This window comes from Staurois parvus, unplaced genomic scaffold (assembly GCF_062004578.1).
Source record: "Staurois parvus isolate SC_StPar_1 unplaced genomic scaffold, SC_StPar_1.0 ptg000147l, whole genome shotgun sequence".
NCBI lineage: Eukaryota > Metazoa > Chordata > Amphibia > Anura > Ranidae > Staurois > Staurois parvus.
The window spans coordinates 26630573-26650037 of record NW_028317943.1 but is presented as its reverse complement, the minus strand read 5'-3'; the positions used below and the strand labels follow the sequence as shown (position 1 = coordinate 26650037).

General features: G+C 40.9%; 1 protein-coding gene across 12 annotated transcripts in view; it reads left to right on the top strand.

Moving 5' to 3' along the window:
- GRIP1 (glutamate receptor interacting protein 1) overlaps window positions 1-19465 on the top strand; it is an 892229-nt gene that overhangs the window by 830774 nt on the left and 41990 nt on the right. For all 12 annotated transcript variants that reach the window (XM_089674172.1, XM_089674168.1, XM_089674167.1 and 9 more), the window contains 3 exons: window positions 1936-2016; window positions 11786-11855; window positions 12358-12503. In XM_089674172.1, the coding sequence (XP_089530298.1) occupies window positions 1936-2016; window positions 11786-11855; window positions 12358-12503 (297 nt within the window). The remainder of the gene's footprint in view (window positions 1-1935; window positions 2017-11785; window positions 11856-12357; window positions 12504-19465) is intronic.

The window sequence follows — 19465 nt, the reverse complement described above, 5'->3', positions numbered from 1 at the left end:
CCATAAATATTGGGACATCGACACAATTCTAACATTTTTGGCTCTATACACCACCACAATGGATTTGAAATGAAAGGAACACAATGTGCTTTAACTGCAGACTGTCAGCTTTAATTTGAGGGTATTTACATCCAAATCAGGTGAACGGTGTAGGAATTAAAACAGTTTGCATATGTGCCTCTCACTTGTTAAGGGACCAAAAGTAATGGGACAGAATAATAATCATAAATCAAACTTTCACTTTTTAATACTTGGTTGCAAATCCTTTGCAGACAATTACAGCCTGAAGTCTGGAACGCATAGACATCACCAGACGCTGGGTGTTATCCCTGGTGATGCTCTGCCAGGCCTCTACTGCAACTGTCTTCAGTTTCTGCTTGTTCTTGGGGCATTTTCCCTTCAGTTTTGTCTTCAGCAAGTGAAATGCATGCTCAATCGGATTCAGGTCAGGTGATTGACTTGGCCATTGCATAACATTCCACTTCTTTCCCTTAAAAAACTCTTTGGTTGCTTTTGCAGTATGCTTTGGGTCATTGTCCATCTGCACTGTGAAGCGGCGTCCAATGAGTTGTGAAGCATTTGACTGAATATGAGCAGATAATATTGCCCGAAACACTTCAGAATTCATCCTGCTGCTTTTGTCAGCAGTCACATCATCAATAAATACAAGAGAACCAGTTCCATTGGCAGCCATACATGCCCACGCCATGACACAACCACCACCATGCTTCACTGATGAGGTGGTATGCTTAGGATCATGAGCAGTTCCTTTCCTTCTCCATACTCTTCTCTTCCCATCACTCTGGTACAAGTTGATCTTGGTCTCATCTGTCCATAGGATGTTGTTCCAGAACTGTGAAGGCTTTTTTAGATGTCGTTTGGCAAACTCTAATCTGGCCTTCCTGTTTTTGAGGCTCACCAATGGTTTACATCTTGTGGTGAACCCTCTGTATTCACTCTGGTGAAGTCTTCTCTTGGTTGTTGACTTTGACACACATACACCTACCTCCTGGAGAGTGTTCTTGATCTGGTTAACTGTTGTGAAGGGTGTTTTCTTCACCAGGGAAAGAATTCTTTGGTCATCCACCACAGTTGTTTTCCGTGGTCTTCCGGGTCTTTTGGTGTTGCTGAGCTCACTGGTGCGTTCCTTCTTTTTAAGAATGTTCCAAACAGTTGTTTTGGCCACGCCTAATGTTTTTGCTATCTCTCTGATGGGTTTGTTTGTTTTTTCAGCCTAATGATGGCTTGCTTCACTGATAGTGACAGCTCTTTGGATCTCATGTTGAGAGTTGACAGCAACAGATTCCAAATGCAAATAGCACACTTGAAAGGAACTCTGGACCTTTTATCTGCTCATTGTAATTGGGATAATGAGGGAATAACACACACCTGGCCATAGAACAGCTGAGAAGCCAATTGTCCCATTACTTTTGGTCCCTTAACAAGTGGGAGGCACATATGCAAACTGTTGTAATTCCTACACCGTTCACCTGATTTGGATGTAAATACCCTCAAATTAAAGCTGACAGTCTGCAGTTAAAGCACATCTTGTTCGTTTAATTTGAAATCCATTGTGGTGGTGTATAGAGCCAAAAATGTTAGAATTGTGTCGATGTCCCAATATTTATGGACCTGACTCTATATAAATGTTATAACTTGTTTTATGTAAAATTATAAATTTGTAGTTATGCAAGTCATGGTTTCTGGAGAACATAAGAAGTACACTTGTTATTTCTTTGCTGTATTACATAACAGAACATTACTACATTTGAGGACAGAATTCACCCAACAAACATTGACATCTTTGCTTGGCTTTACAAATACCATCACTTAAAAGTATTTTTTATTACAGTGCATTTAATTACTGAAACTATTACTTTTATTGTTTTTTGTTCATATTGATGGTTATAATGTCTCCTGAATATTGTTTTTCAGAATCTGTGATACCTAGCAGTGGAACATTCCATGTAAAATTACCAAAGAAACACAATGTTGAACTTGGCATCACCATAAGCTGTAAGCAGATGCTTTTTTATATATATATAAAACTGATTTTATTGATTTTCAATAACGTTTCATAACAATGGAAAAAGTTGGGTATACACGTGATACAGTTCAGCAGCAAATGTTTTATGATTGAATTTAGAAATGTGTTTTTCAGAGAGTCTTGATGAAAAAAACTTTCTTTTGTATGAATATTTCAAGAGTGATATGTTTTTCCATTCTCTTGCTTTTAAGTAAAGTGACTTGCTTTTGAAGCTTTGTGTATCTGAGTGCAGGGGCGGACTGACAATTTGGAAACTCGGGCACTGCCCGGGGTAAGTAGGGGGCCCCATGAGGTGCCCCTGGTACCTTTTTCATAGGCTTTTTTGAGTTTGGGCAAGGACACAGGGGCCCCATGATCCCCTATTGCCCGGGGCCCCATGAGTTGTCAGTCCGCCCCTGTCTGAATGTATTCTTAATACTCATGGAAGTTTATTCCCATTGTTAATATTGGGATCCTTTTGTAGTTTTCACGCAAAAGTTGCATTGCTTTGCCTTGAAATGGCATAGAAAGGTGTAGCCTGCCATTGATGTGCTCTCTGCTTGGTCTTCAACCCAAAAGAGTATGAAACTTGATACAGCCTTATATTTAGCATTTTCAAAAGAGGTCAGCAGTGGCAGCTCCATGACAAGTTTTCTAAACCTGATTGCTTACTATGAGTTACAACTCTTAATGTGCCTCTGATTTCATGTATCACACTCTGTTGTGCTGAAAAAGTCATATACTAGTCTGGAGCAGGTTAACACAATTAGCGGTTTACCCTTCTACATTTTTCATGTGGGGCAGTTTCATTGCATGTATTTTACACATGTTCATCCTTCAGCAAGTTTAATTTTTTTTGTTGTGTACCATTATGGAAATTTCCCTTCACTCTCTATCTCAGAGAAACAGCAGGTCATAAAAGGAAATACCTAAAAGTTAGGGAATTCACCTCTTAAAGAGTTGTCCACAGAACAAATATTCCCAGTGGAAGATTTTCCCGTATTTTTTGTTCTAGGGGCATCTCTAACACTGTGAATTTCCCCTTGCTTTGTTTCTCGGTGACAGTGGTCACTAAGACAAGTAGAGGGATGAATCTCCCTGATGGTGACAGAAATAAAAACCTTGCAGCATCTAACCCTTCCCCCTCTATCCAAAACTATAAAAAATACACTAAACAGATATACTAAAATTTCAGCTCCTTGCCTTCTGCTAAGAAGCCTCAACATGACGGTGTTTCAACTATGGTGGTAACATGCCTCTTGTACACAGTGCTAGAAGCACAGCCTGGAAATGTCTGCCTGCATTAGGGATTACTGTAATCGCCCAATATAAAAAGAATTCATGCTGTTTTATGCCTAGTGGAAAATGTGACCATATTAATATACAGTTTGAAATATTCAGCACAGATGCGTAATATCCCCTGGGGATTGAATGACCTGCTGTACATATGAGCTATGAAGATATGTTAAGTAGGACAGTAATGACATTAATACCATTAAACAATACTATATAAATGCTTAAAAAAGATGGTGGCGATTTGCTTACCTCAAATACCTGGAACAGAGTACATAATAGAAAGTGTATGAATTATGAATGAGGACTGGGTCAGCTGGCAGAAATAGATATAGACAGGAGAGCTATAAGTTAAGGTATCAGTGTCTCACTTTCATTTAGCAGAATGCAGATAATGCCAAGTCAGGGATCGCTCAGGTTACATCCCAGTAGACAAAGCAGGAAGTTGGGAAAGTTAACAAGCCATTAAACTCATCGAGCTTTCGCTGAATGCATTAGAGTTGCACAACAGATTGTTGTAACAAATGCAGCCTGCTGATGTGACAAACGGATGGAGCCATCCTTTTGTTAATTTGGCAGACACGTTTAGATGTATCTTGTGTTATTAGAGATGCACATATGTTAAGACAGACTGATTTATAATATTTGTTGTTTGTTTGCAGCTTTGTTTCTGCAAGCCGGATGTTATTTCCCCAAAATATGAATAATTGTAGTAATTTATTTTGGTAGAAATTACCAGTCACTGAAATGTTTCCAACTCTGAGAAGAGTCTGAAATTTACTTTTTTTTATATTTACACATTTTCTATTGTCAAATTCTGAGAAAAAGAAGCTATATATTATTAAAGGATCAGTCCACCCAAAACTGAATTCAAGTGATTATGGGTATCACTGTTTTTTACAGCTTTTGGGGACCCTGGTGTTAAAACCTCTGCATCAGTATTCCCCACTCTGTTTACATGCTGTAAGCTACATGGATGGTTCAGCCTGATAGACTCTACTTGTAATTGTATCAAGATCCAATTTTTCTTCATTATTTGTTGTCAGGCATTCTTCAAAAATAGAAGTACTTGGTTAAGTAAAATATATTTATACCGTGTGTGTATGTGTACTGTATATGTGTATGTTGTGTGTGTGTATATCAGGGGCGGACTGACAACTCATGGGGCCCCTGTGTCCTTGCCCAAACTCAAAAAAGCCTATGAAAAAGGTACCAGGGGCATCTCATGGGGTCCCCTACTAACTCCGGGCCCTCGGGCAGTGCCCGAGTTTCCAAATGGTCAGTCCGCCCTTGGTGTATATATATGTGTGTATGTATGTGTGTATGTATGTATATATGTATGTGTGTGTGTATATATATATATATATATATATATATATTTATTACAACCAAAAACGTAAGTGTATTTTATTAGGATTCTGTGTGATAGACCAAGACAAAGTGGCAAATAATTAGTGGAAGGAAAATGATAAATGGTTTTCAAAGTTTTTTACATATATCTGCAAAGTGTGGCATGCATTTGTGTTCAGCCCACTTTACTCTGATAACCCTATCTAAAATCTAGTGGAGCCAATTGCCTTCAGAAGTCACCTAATTGGTAAATAGAGTCCACCTGTGTGTAATTTCATTTCCGTATAAATAGAGCTGTTCTGTGAAGCCCTCACAGGTTTATTAGAGAACATTAGTGAACAAACAGCATCATGAAGGCCAATGAAAACACCAGACAGGTCAGGGATAAAGTTGTGGAGAAGTTTAAAGCAGGGCTAGGTTATAAAAAAATATCCCAAGCTTTAAACATCTCACGGAGCACTGTTCAATGCGCCATCAGCAAATAGCGTATGGCACAACTGCAAACCTATCAAGACATAGCCGTCCATGTAAACTGACAGGTCAAGCAAGGAGATCATTATTCAAAGAAGTAGCCAAGAGGCCTATGGTAACTCTGGAGGAGCTGCAGAGATCCACAGCTCAGGTAGGAGAATCTGTCCACAGGACAACTATTAGTTGTGCACTCCACAATTTTAGCCTTTATGGAAGCATGGCAAGAAGAAAGCCATTGTTGAAAGAAAGCCATAAGAAGTCCCGTTTACAGTTTGCAAGAAGCCATATGGGGGGCACAGCAAACATGTGGAAGAAGGTGCTCAGATCAGATAAAACCAAAATTTTACTTATTGGCCTAAAAGCAAAGCACTGTGTGTTTCGGAAAACTAACACTGCACATCACCCTGAACACACCATCCCCACCGTGAAACATGGTGGTGGCAGCATCATGTTGTGGGAATGCCTTTCTTCAGCAGGGACAAGAAAGCTGGTAAGAGTTGATGGGAAGATGGATGGAGCCAAATACAGGGCAATCTTGGAAGAAAACCTGTTATAGTCTGCAAAAGACTTGAGACTGGGGTGGAGGTTCACCTTCCAGCTGTACAACGACCCTAAACATACAGCCAGAGCTACAATGGAATGGTTTAGATTAAAGCATATTCATGTGTTTGAATGGCCCAGTCACAGTCCAGACCGAAATCCAATTGAGAATCTATGGCAAGTCTGTTCACAGACTCTCTCCGTCCAATCTGATAGAGTTTGAGCTATTTTGCAAAGAACAATGGGCATAAAATTCACTCTCTAGCTATGCAAAGCTTGTAGAGACATCCCCTAAAAGACTTACACCTGTGTTGCAAGACATTTTGTTTTAATCTATCACATAAAATCCCAATAAAATACAGTTACGTTTTTTGTTGTAACATGACAAATTGTGTATGTGTGTGTGTATATATACAGTTAGGTCCCTATATATTTGGACACAGGCACAATTTTCATACTTTTGGCTCTGTATGCCATCAGAATAAATAAAAATGAAACAATCCAAATTAATTTGAATTGTAGACTTTCAGCTTTAATTCAAGGGGTTGAACATAGATATTAAGTACAAATTTTAGAAACTGCAACCATTTTTATACACAGCCCCTCCATTTTCAGCGGCTCAAATGTAATTGAACAAATGAATATAATCATAAATAAAATGTTCATTTTTAACATTTTGTTGAGAATCCTTTACTGGCAATGACTGCCTGAAGTCTGGAACCCATGAATATTACCAAAGACTGGCTTTCCTCCTTTCTGATGCTGTGCCAGGATCTAACTGCAGCTGTCTTCAGTTGTTCTTTGTTTGTGGGTCTTTCTCCCTTTAATTTTGGCTTCATCAAGTGAAATGCATGCTGAATTAGGTTGAGATCAGGTGATTGATTTGGTTATTGCAAAATATTCCACTTCTTTTCCTTCAAAGGCTCCTGGGTTGATTTTGCAGTGTGCTTTGAATCACTGTCCATCTGTACTGTGAAACGCCGTCCAATCAACTTTGCTGCATTTGGCTGAATCTGGGCTGTCTCTTCTCTTAACGCTGCAGAATTCATCCGGCTGCTTCTGTCTTCTGTCATATCATCAATAAACACCAACGACCCAGTGCCACTGGAAGCTATGCATGCCCATGCCATCATACTGCCTCCACCATGTTTTACAGATGATGTTGTGTGCTTTGGATCATGAGCTGTTCCAAGCCTTCTCCACGTTTTTTTTTCTTCCCGTCATTCTGGTACAGATTAATCTTACTTTCATCCGTCCAAAGAATGCTTTTCCAGAACTGGTCTGGCTTTTTTAGATTTTTTTTGGCAAAGCCTAATCTGGCTTTTCTATTCTTCAGGCTTATGAATGGTTTGCACCTTGGGTGAACCCTCTCTATTTGCTCTTGTGAAGTCTTTTCTTGATTGTAGACTTTGACAATGATACACCCACCTCCTGAAGGGTGTCCTTCACTTGTCTGACGTTCATGCTTTTTTATGTTGCGGAGCTCATTAGTGCAATCTTCTTTCCTCAGAATGTACCAAATTGTTGATTTGGCCACTCCTAATGTTGCTGCTATCTCTCTGATGTATTTGTTTCATTTTTTGATGCCTTTCAATGGCCTGTTTCACTTGCATGGACAGCTCCTTTGAACGCATGATGTAGGTTCACAGCAATAGATTCCAAATGCAAATACCACACTTAGAATCAACTCCAGACCTTTTACTTGCTTAATTGATGGAGAAATAATAGTCCACACCTGGCCATGAAACAGCTGTTGATTCAATTGTCTAATTACTTTTGGTCCCTTGAAAAAGGGGGGTGGCTATTCTTAAGAGCTGTAATTCTTAAACCCTTCATTCAATTTGGATGTACGTACCCTCAAATTAAACCTGAGAGTGTGCACTTTCAGCCCATATCCATTATATAACAATAGCTTGAATATGTTTTGGTAAATACTTGAAAAAATCTACAATTGTGCCTGTGTCCAAATATATATGGACCTAACTGTGTGTATGTGTGTACAGTGGGGCAAAAAAGTGTTTAGTCAGCCACCAATTGTGCAAGTTCTCCCACTTAAAAAGATGAGAGAGGCCTGTAATTGGCATCATAAGTAGACCTCAACTATGAGAGACAATATGAGAAAAAAAATCCAGACAATCACATTGGCTGATTTGGAAAGAATTTATTTGCAAATTATGGTGGAAAATAAGTATTTGGTCAATATCAAAAGTTCATCTCAATACTTTGTTATATATCCTTTGTTGGCAATGACAGAGGTCAAACGTTTCCTGTAAGTCTTCACAAGGTTGGCACACACTGTTGCTGGTATGTTGGCCCATTGCTCCATGCAGATCTCCTCTAGAGCAGTGATGTTTTGGGGCTGTTGCTGGGCAACATGGACTTTCAACTCCCTCCAAAGGTTTTCTATGGGGTTGAGATCTGGAGACTGGCTAGGCCACTCTAGGACCTTGAAATGCTTCTTATGAAGCCACTCGTTCGTTGCCCGGGTGGTATGTTTGGGATCATTGTCATGTTGGAAGACCCAGCCATTTTTCATCTTCAATGCCCTTGCTGATGGAAGGAGGTTTGCACTCAAAATCTCACGATACATGGCCCCATTCATTCTGTCCTGTACATGGATCAGTTGTCCTGGTCCCTTTGCGGATAAACAGCCCCAAAGCATGATGTTGCCACCCCCATGCTTTACAGTAAGTATGGTGTTCTTTGGATGCAACTCAGCATTCTCTCTTCTCCAAACACGACGAGTTGTGTTTCTACCAAACAGTTCTATTTTGGTTTCATATAACCATATGACATTCTCCCAATCCTCTTCTGGATCATCCAAATGCTCTCTAGCAAACTTCAGACAGGCCCGGACATGTACTGGCTTAAGCAGGGGGACACGTCTGGCACTGCAGGATCTGAGTCCCTGGCGGCGTAGTGTGTTACTGATGGTAGCCTTTGTTACGTTGGTCCCAGCTCTCTGCAGGTCATTCACTAGGTCCCTCCGTGTGGTCCTGGGTTTTTTGCTCACCGTTCTTGTGATCATTTTGACCCCACAGGGTGAGATCTTGGGTGGAGCCCCAGATCGAGGGAGATTATCAGTGGTCTTGTATGTCTTCCATTTTCTAATTATTGCTCCCACAGTTGATTTGTTCACACCAAGCTGCTTGCCTATTGCAGGTTCAGTCTTCCCAGCCTGGTGCAGGTCTACAATTTTGTTTCTGGTGTCCTTTGACAGCTCTTTTGTCTTCACCATATGGGAGTTTGGAGTGTGACTGTTTGAGGTTGTGGACAGGTGTCTTTTATACTGATAACAAGTTCAAACAGGTGCCATTGATACAGGTAATGAGTGCAGGACAGAGGAGCCTCTTAAAGAAGAAGGTACAGGTCTGTGAGAGCCAGAAATCTTGCTTGTTTGTAGGTGACAAAATACTTATTTTCCACCATAATTTGCAAATTTTTTCCAAATCAGCCAATGTGATTGTCTGGATTTTTTTTCTCATTTTGTCTCTCATAGTTGAGGTCTACCTATACATATACATACATACAGTCAGGTCAATAAATATTGGGACATTGACACAATTCTAACATTTTTGGCTCTATACACCACCACAATGGATTTGGGCTTTAACTGCAGACTGTCAGCTTTAATTTGAGGGTATTTACATCCAAATCAGGTGTAGGAATTACAACAGTTTGCATATGTGCCTCCCACTTGTTAAGGGACCAAAAGTATTGGGACAGAATAATAATCATAAATCAAACTTTCACTTTTTAATACTTGGTTGCAAATCCTTTGCAGTCAATTACAGCCTGAAGTCTGGAATGCATAGACATCACCAAACGCTGGGTTTCATCCCTAGTGATGCTCTGCCAGGCCTCTACTGCAACTGTCTTCAGTTCCTGCTTGTTCTTGGGGCATTTTCCCTTCAGTTTTGTCTTCAGCAAGTGAAATGCATGCTCAATCGGATTCAGGTCAGGTGATTGACTTGGCCATTGCATAACATTCCACTTCTTTCCCTTAAAAACTCTTTGGTTGCTTTTGCAGTATGCTTTGGGTCATTGTCCATCTGCACTGTGAAGCGGCGTCCAATGAGTTCTGAAGCATTTGGCTGAATATGAGCAGATAATATTGCCCGAAACACTTCAGAATTCATCCTGCTGCTTTTGTCAGCCGTCACATCATCGATTAAATACAAGAGAACCATTTCCATTGGCAGCCATACATGCCCATGCCATGACACTACCACCACCATGCTTCACTGATGAGGTGGTATGCTTAGGATCATGAGCAGTTCCTTTCCTTCTCCATACTCTTCCCATCACTCTGGTATGAGTTGATATTGGTCTCATCTGTCCATAGGATGTTGTTCCAGAACTGTGAAGGCTTTTTTAGATGTCGTTTTGGCAAACTCTAATCTGGCCTTCCTGTTTTTGAGGCTCACCAATGGTTTACATCCTGTGGTGCACCCTCTGCATTCACTCTGGTGAAGTCTTCTCTTGATTGTTGACTTTGATACACATACACCTACCTCCTGGAGAGTGTTCTTGATCTGGTTAACTGTTGTGAAGGGTGTTTTCTTCACCAGGGAAAGAATTCTTCGGTCATCCACCACAGTTGTTTTCCGTGGTCTTCCGGGTCTTTTGGTGTTGCTGAGCTCACCGGTGCGTTCCTTCTTTTTAAGAATGTTCCAAACAGTTGTTTTGGCCACGCCTAATGTTTTTGCTATCTTTCTGATGGGTTTGTTTGTTTTTTCAGCCTAATGATGGCTTGCTTCACTGATAGTGACAGCTCTTTGGATCTCATGTTGAGAGTTGACAGCAACAGATTCCAAATGCAAATAGCACACTTGAAATGAACTCTGGACCTTTTATCTGCTCATTGTAATTGGGATAATGAGGGAATAACACACACCTGGCCATGGAACAGCTGAGAAGCCAATTGTCCCATTACTTTTGGTCCCTTAACAAGTGGGAGGCACATATGCAAACTGTTGTAATTCCTACACCGTTCACCTGATTTGGATGTAAATACCCTCAAATTAAAGCTGACAGTCTGCAGTTAAAGCTCATCATTTCAAATCCATTGTGGTAATGTATAGAGCCAAAAATGTTAGAATTGTGTCGATGTCCCAATATTTATGGAACTGACTGTAGATATATATGTGTGTGTGTGTATGTGTGTATATATATATATATATATATATATTACAATTTAGTAATCTATCTTGGCCTGTATATTCTTGAATGTAGGACTGGTTTGATTAAAGTCTGAGCCTGGGTTCACACTTCTGCAGTGTAGCATGTTGCATGTGATCCACACAGGAACTGCACCTCATTCTTGTGAAAATCACATGCGAATTCTATGCAGTGCGATTTGAGCCATATATTTTGTATGGCTCAAATCGCACCGCATCCACACCAAGAAAGTGCAGGACACTGTTTTTGGTCTGCACTAGAATTGGATCACATAGGTATTCACACCCAAGCTATGATTCTACACATCGCACCACTTTTTGCAAACCGATTTCGGGGTGTTGTTAACTTAACACACACACCTGCAGCAGTTCACATAAATGGGGTGCGATTGTGATGTGGTGCCTAAGCCTGTGAACCCAGGCTTAGTGTTGTACAAGGATAATACCAGTCTTAGTTAAAGCAATGTGCAGTATGTGTTGTAGCCTATCAGAATCTATCTTGTACTGCTTACTGGACTGATTGCTTGCTATGAATTTAAGCATTTGGATTTAATCCATCGTGCACATTTTTCTTAGATTTCTTAATTCTTAATTAGTATCTCCTTGATTTCATAACTTGAGATTCCCCATTTTCCAGCAATGGTCTGTTGGTTTCCCAGAGCCCAGGAAGCTAAAATGTTATTTGTTTTCTAATCTTAACTATGTAGGTTTCATTTCTTATAATCATCTCTGCATGCCAAGGGCCAATTGGTCTTTTGTTCTTTTATTGAACTTGTCATTGTTTGTGTTTCTCAATATATAGAAAGCAGTTTGCCACTTTTGTAATAACTATTTTGTGAGGGTTTTTTAATTATCTAAAACAAATTCTAATTGTATCACAAAGTTTTTAGCTTGATAAAGTCCTGCTTTTTTGTCTGTTTTACAGCTCCGTCCAGTAGGAAAACAGGAGATCCACTGGTTATTTCAGATATAAAGAAAGGCAGTGTTGCACATCGGTGAGTGTTCTGTTCTATAGATTTTTGTAGTAGTATAAAACATAAAATTGGCTGAAGCATACTTTACTGTATAACTACTCAGGGGCATAGATTTAATTTATGTTCCTACAGGACAGTTGCGCCAAGCATTGGATTTATATGTAGTAAATTCTTGTAGTATATTGTTCCCTTGGCAGGACATGGTCAGGGAAAGGGCCCTCATGATAGGTGAGGTTAGATTAGGCTATAAGCTTCTTCCAGCCCAGAAGCTGATATGAATGACTCTAGGTACACTGTAAATCACTGTGGAATATGTTGATGCTGTATAGCCAAAGCTGTCTTTGTGAAAATAAATGATTAGACTGCCATTAATTTGTCTTTCTTGGAGAGCTGTTGCATTGAATATGAGGTCTGAGGACAAATAAAACAGATAGAATTATGGGAATTGACATTGCTGAGTTGGTTTTTAGGTTGAATTTTTCTTTATTAACATTTTCATCCAAACATGATTGTCCATGTACAGCACAGGGACTCTGGAGCTGGGGGATAAACTGCTTGCCATAGACAACATCCGGCTGGACAACTGCTCTATGGAGGATGCAGTTCAGATTTTACAGCAATGTGAAGACCTGGTGAAGCTGAAGATACGCAAAGATGAAGATAACTCAGGTTAGGAGGTTAACAAAATTATTAAATCCCATTTCATTTTATCCTCATTTCTTCTCTTTTGTGATCTATTTTCTACTTTTGTCTCTTTTGGTAATGATATGATAAAAACAGAATAACCATATATTAAAAAGCAATAATGAATTCTACAAATTGGTAGCTATAGCCTTAGACCAACATAAAATCTATCTAGTTTGAGCAATTTAGTATTACAGTGGGCAGGGCATGGGATTGAAAGAGCTGCATTTGTCAGTAAATGACCAGTAAATGAAAATGTACTCTATTTCCTTTTTGTGTACATTGTTTTTACGTACGGTGCAATTGTTCTTTGCATTGAATGCTTTAGACCAGGGATCTCCAAACTTTCTAAACAGAGGGCCAGTTTACTGTCTTTCAGACTTTAGGGAGGTTGGACTATGGCCACTGGGAAAAGAAAAGGTCCCGACATCATTGGGGAAAAAACAATGCCCCATTTTTTGTGTTAGTGGAATAGTGCCCCATTATTGGTGCCATTAGGAGAAACTGTGCCCCATTGTTGGTGTTATTGGGAGGACCTGTGCCTCATCATTGGTGTCAGTGGGAGGAACTGTGCACTATCATTGGTATCATTAGGAGGAATTGTGCCCCATTGAAGGTATCCTTTAGGAGGAGTTATGCCTCATCGTTAGTGTAATTTGGGCTAATTGTGCCCTGTTGTTAGCATCATTGGGAGGAATTGTGCCCGATCATTGGCAGGAATTGTGCCCCATCGTTGGCGTCATTGGGAGTAATTGTGCCCCTTCATTGGTATCATTGGGGGGAATCATGCCCCATTGTTGCTAGTGGATGAAATCATGCCCTAAGGGCCAGATAAAAGCAAGCAAAGCATCTGGCCACCACTGCTTTAGACTGACTAAATAATTATTATTATTATGGGTACTTATATAGTGCTGACAATTTACGCAATAATTTACATATATATTGTGCATACACATCAGTCCCTGACCTCTAAGGTCCCTAACTCAAATTCATACATACACACACTAGGACCAATTTAGACAGGATCTAATTAACCTACCAGCATGTCTTTGGAGTGTGGGAGGAAGCCGGAATAACCGGAGGAAACCCCGCACAGGCAGAACATGCAAACTCCAGGCAGGTAGTGCCCTGGTTGGAATTTGAACCGATAACCTAATTTTACCTTTACCATATCACTGTTTTGTAAAAGCAAAGGCAGCTGTGCATAAAAAGAGAACCAAATTAAAGTTAATCAGTCAGAAACAAAGGAAAAATTAATGGGCTATAAATCTTCCATTGGATTGGAATCTACAGTAAATTATAACTATAGAACCCAAGCAAATATGGTGTTTATAGACTACAGCGGACCTAAATTTTCTGACTATGCACTCATTATAATATGCAAATGATATCTCAAATAAAGAAAAAACCAAGCCATGTCCCACTCAACTTTGTTTATTGTTCACGAACATAAGACACCACATTAAGACCCATGAGCCTTCCCTAGAAAAATTGAAGAGCTCTCCTAGCATAAATAAATGAAAGTACTGTCAACAACATATCTCACACATACACTGCTCAAACAAATTAAAGGAACACTTTGAAAACACATCAGATCTCAATGGGGAAAAAAATGTCATGCTGGATATCTATACTGATATTGACTGGGTAATGTGTTAGAAACATAAGGATGCCCCATCGTTTGAGGAATGAAAATTATAAACCTACAGAGGACTGAATTCAAAGACCCCCCGAAAATCAAAGTGAAAAAAATGATACAGCAGGCTAGTCCATTTTGCTGAAATTTCATTGCAGCAATTCCAAATGGTACTCAGTAGTTTGTATGGCCCCCACGTGCTTGTATGCATGCCTGGCAATGTCGGGGCATGCTCCTGATGAGACAACAGATAGTTTCTTGGGGTATTTCCTCCCAGGTCTGGGCCAGGGCATCACTGAGCCCCTGGACAGTCTGTGGTGAGCAGCATCGGATGGACCAAAACATGATATCCCAGAGGTGTTGTATTGCATTTAGGTCAGGCGAGCGTGGGAGCCATTCAATGGTATCAATTCCTTAATCCTCAAGTAACTGCCAGCATACTCTCACCACATGAGGCCAGGCTTTGTTGTGCACCAGGAAGGAACTCAGGACCCACTGCACTAGCGTAGGGTTTGACAATGGGTCAAAGGATTTCATCCCGTTACCTAATGGCAGTCAAAAGTGCCATTGTCTAGTTTGTAAAGGTCTGTGCTTCCCTCCATGGATATGCCTCCCCAGACCATCACTGACCCACCACCAAAATGGTGATGCTGAATGATGTTACAGGCAACATAACGTTCTGCATGGCTTCTCCAGACCCTTTTAAAACTGTCACATGTGCTCAAGGTTAACCTGCTCTCATCTGTAAAATAGCACAGGGCACCAGTGGGGGACCTGCCAATTCTGGTGTTCAATGGCAAATGTCAATCTTGTTCTATGGTACCGGGCAGTGAGCACAGGGCCCAATAGAGCACGTCGGGCCCTCAGGCCACCCTCATGAAGTCTGTTTCTGATTGTTTGATTAGAGTCATTAACACCAGTGACCTGCTGGAGGTTATTTTGTAGGGCTCTGGCTGTGCTCATCCTGTTCCTCCTTGCACAAAGGAGTAGATACCGGTCCTGCTGATGGGTTAAGAACCTTCTATGGCCCTGTCCAGCTCTCCTAGAGTAACTGCCTGTCTCCTGGAATCTCCTCCATGCTCTTGAGACTGTGCTGGGAAACACAGCAAACCTTCTGGCAATGCCACGTATTGATGTGTCATCCTGGAGGATTTGGACTGCCTGTAAAACCTCTATAGGGTCCAGGTATCATCTCATGCTACCAGTAGTGACACTGACCCTAGCCAAATGCAAAACTAGTGAAACACAGGCAGAAAAGATGAGTTTGGGGGAAAAAATTGTCAGTGGCCTCCACCTGTAAAACCGTTCCTGTTTTGGGGATTGTCTCGTTGTTGCCCATCTAGTGCACCTGTTGTTAATTTAATTAACACCAAAGCAGTTGAAACTGATTAACAACCCCCTCTGCTACTTAACTGACCAGATCAATATCCCAGGAGTTTAATTGACTTGATGCTGTACTCTGATTAAAAAGTGTTCCTTTCATTTTTTTGAGCTGTGTATATGTGGATATTCAACATATTTATAAAGAATGTGTACATAGCTCAGGAGTCCAAAAAGAACACTGGGACAGGCCACATCCTAAAATCAATAAACCATGTAATGCGGAAAAACAAATGTCAAGATATGTAAATATATAGAGCTACACCAGGAATGCAATATCCAAGGTATAGCAAAGAAGTTGGTAATGTCTCCTAAACCCCAGTGTATTTACCTGGAAGTACAACTTCTCCAATACCTTGGTGTGAGACTTTGAATGTAAGTAATGACAATGTTAAAAATGCTCAGCTTGCAGTGAAAAAAAGCATTTGTGCAGCGCTACATGACATGTAAGGCATAAAGTTAGAGGTTAAAGGATGGTTTACTGGTCTCAGAGAAGCTGTGCTTGCAGGAAAATATGCTAAATCATAAATAGGTGCAGTATCTATGCAGAACTACCGTATTTTTTGCTCCATAAGACGCGCTTTTTTCCCCCAAAAAAATAGGGGAAAATGTCTGTGCGTCTTATGGAGCGAATATGGAGCAGCCTGCCTGGTATTCCCCCCGTGTTAGAATACCGAGCCGGCCGCTCAACTCTTCTCTGCAGACCTTCAGTGTCCCTAACTGTTCCTCGGTCCAGCGGTCTCCTCCGTCTTCTCTCCCCGGCGCCGACATGTACACCCGGCTGTGACAGCTTGCGGCTTCACAGCCAGATGCCCACTGAGCATGCGCGAGAAGCGCCGCGCTTTGTGAATGGCCCTATAATCTTCTGGGACCTGTCACGTGTCCCTGAAGACTACGGGGAGGGAGGGGGAAGGACAATTCCGCGAAAGTGGGAGCGGGTTCCTGTAAAATTTGGGTACCCGCTCCCCCCCCCCCCTCCACTCCCCAAAGGTCCGCAGTCTCTGGTCTTCTGTACTGTGTCCGCAGTCTCTGGTCATCTGTAGTATGTCCGCAGTCTCTAGTCTTCTGTACTATGTCCGCAGTCTCTGGTCTTCTGTACTCTGTCCGCAGTTCTGGTCTTCTGTACTATGTTCACAGTCTCTGGTCTTCTGTAGTATGTCCACAGTCTCTGGTCTTCTGTACTCTGTCTGCAGTTCTGGTCTTCTGTACTATGTTCACAGTCTCTGGTCTTCTGTACTATGTTCACAGTCTCTGGTCTTCTGTACTATGTCCGCAGTCTCTGGTCTTCTGTACTATGTCCGCAGTCTCTGGTCTTCTGTACTATGTACGCAGTCTCTGGTCTTCTGTACTATGTCCACAGTCTCTGGTCTTCTGTACTATGTCCGCAGTCTCTGGTCTTCTGTACTATGTCTGCAGTCTCTGGTCATCTCCTGTACTATGTCTGCAGTCCATTGGTTCAGAATATTTTTTTTTCCTGTTTTCCTCCTCTAAAATCTAGGTGCATCTTATGGTCTCGTGCGTCTTATGGAGCAAAAAATACGGTATTTCAGAGACAGTATTTATATTCTCCTCTAATTTAAAGGACAATGTGTCCATCAAGGAATATCCTACCTCAAACCAAAAGTCATATTCTAGGTATTTGTGTCCCTCCAAGATATATCATGCTGAAGATATAGGAAAGCCTTTACATTGTATAAAAAAATTGTAGCTGTGACATTCCTGCAGCTGTATCCCAACTGCAACTGGGGTTTTCAAAGTATGGGACATCCATGAGATATCCGATAATCCCCTCACTGAGATGTCTGCACAAAAATTGTCTATTTAGGAGGATAATACAAATATCCTCACATCAATAAAGACTGCGCCCTTGCTCTACCATAGACTGGATTGATAAATTTAATCCGTAGTGGTGATTTAAAGTATGCTTACGCATCACAATTTTAAATAGACATATAAACAAATGTACACAGCTCCAATATAACAGACAGCAAAATTCCTGCTACATACATAAAACTCTGGTGCTCTGGTGCAAGTTCGCAGTTCATATGAGTACATACTCACAATTTCCACTCAGTTTTAGTGTGGTCATGACTTTGGAAATAGCGCTGTACATACATAATGTCCAAAATTGTGTTTGAGCCTCCTACAACAGGTGTGCCGTGGGTGCATACTAAGCACCTGACTTGCTTCCCTGAATTCCTGATGATTTCATAGTGGTGCAAATAATCCCCTCCTAAGCAGTTATAGGCAGAAATGGGAACCCCATGGCTTTTCACACGTGGGGCAAGCCCACATGAGTTTAGTACATTTCCTCCATGTCCAGCATACTGTTGTTGAAACTGTTGCACAAGGTTTGATACAAATGGATTTTCCAGTCATTTTGGCTAGGGGTTCCCTGACCGAAGGAGCGAGTGAATACATCAGTAGAACCCATCAACCATTAATGCTGGTATTACCATCATATACAGTTAGGTCCATATATATTTGGACACAGGCACAATTTTAGTTTTTTTTCAGGTGTTTACCAAAACATATTCAAGCTATAGGTACACAATGCATATGGGCTGCAAGTGCACACTCTCAGGTTTAATTTGAGGGTATGTACATCCAAATTAGAGGAAGGGTTTAGGAATTACAGCTCTTAAGAGTAGCCATCCCCCTTTTTCAAGGGACCAAAAGTAATTGGACAATTGAATCAAAAGCACTTTCATGGCCAGGTGTGGGCTACTCCTTCGTTATTTCTTCAATTAAGCAGGTAAAAGGTCTGGAGTTGATTCTAAGTGTGGTATTTGCATTTGGAACCTATTGCTGTGAACCTACATCATGCGTTCAAAGGAGCTGTCTATGCAAGTGAAACAGGCCATTGTAAGGCTTCAAAAACTAAACAAATCCATCAGAGAGATAGCAGCAACATTAGGAGTAGACAAATGAACAGTTTGGTATATTCTGAGGAAAGAAAAATGCACTGGTGAGCTCCGCAACATAAAAAGGCATGGACGTCCATGGAAGACAACAGTGGTGGATGATCACAGGATCCTCTCTATGGTAAAGAAAAACTCATTCACAACTTCCAGACAAGTGGAGAAGACTCTCCAGGAGGTGGGCATATCATTGTCAAAGTCTACAATCAAGAGAAGAGTTTAATAAAAGACCACATAAATGAGTTCAAACACAGAAAGGTGTGAAAATGTGGAATAGACTCCCTCAAGAGTTGGTTCTTGCCAGCTCAGTGGACTGCTTTAAAAAAGGCCTGGATGCTTTCTTGGATACACAGAATATAACTGGCTACTATTTATAGGTAAAGTTGATCGAGGGAATGTCCGATTGCCTCTCGAGGAAACAGGAAGGAATTTTTTTCCCCTGCAGGAGCAAATTGGATCATTCTTTGCTGGTTTTTTTGCCTTCATCTGGATCAACTGTGGGCATAGGATTATAACTTTTTTTTTTATGGTTGAACTGGATGGACTTTTGTCTTTTTTTCAGCCAGACTAACTATGTAACTTCACGAGAGCAAATACAGAGGGTTAACCACAAGGTGCAAATCATTCTTAAGCCTGAAGAATAGAAAAGCCAGATTAGACTTTGCCAAAAAAAATCTAAAAAAAAGCCAGACCAGTTCTGGAAAAGCATTCTTTGGACAGGTGAAACTATGATTAATCTGTACCAGAATGACGGGAAGAAAAAAAGTGTGGAGAAGGCTTGGAACAGCTCATGATCCACAGCACACAACGTCATCTGTAAAACATGGTGGCGGCAGTGTGATGGCATGGGCATGCATGGCTTCCAGTGGCACTGGGTCATTAGTGATTATTGATGATGTGACAGAAGCAGCCGGATGAATTCTGCAGTGTTTAGAGATATACTGTCAACCCAGATTCAGCCAAATGCAGCAAAGTTGATTGGACGCTGCTTCACAGTACAGATGGACAAT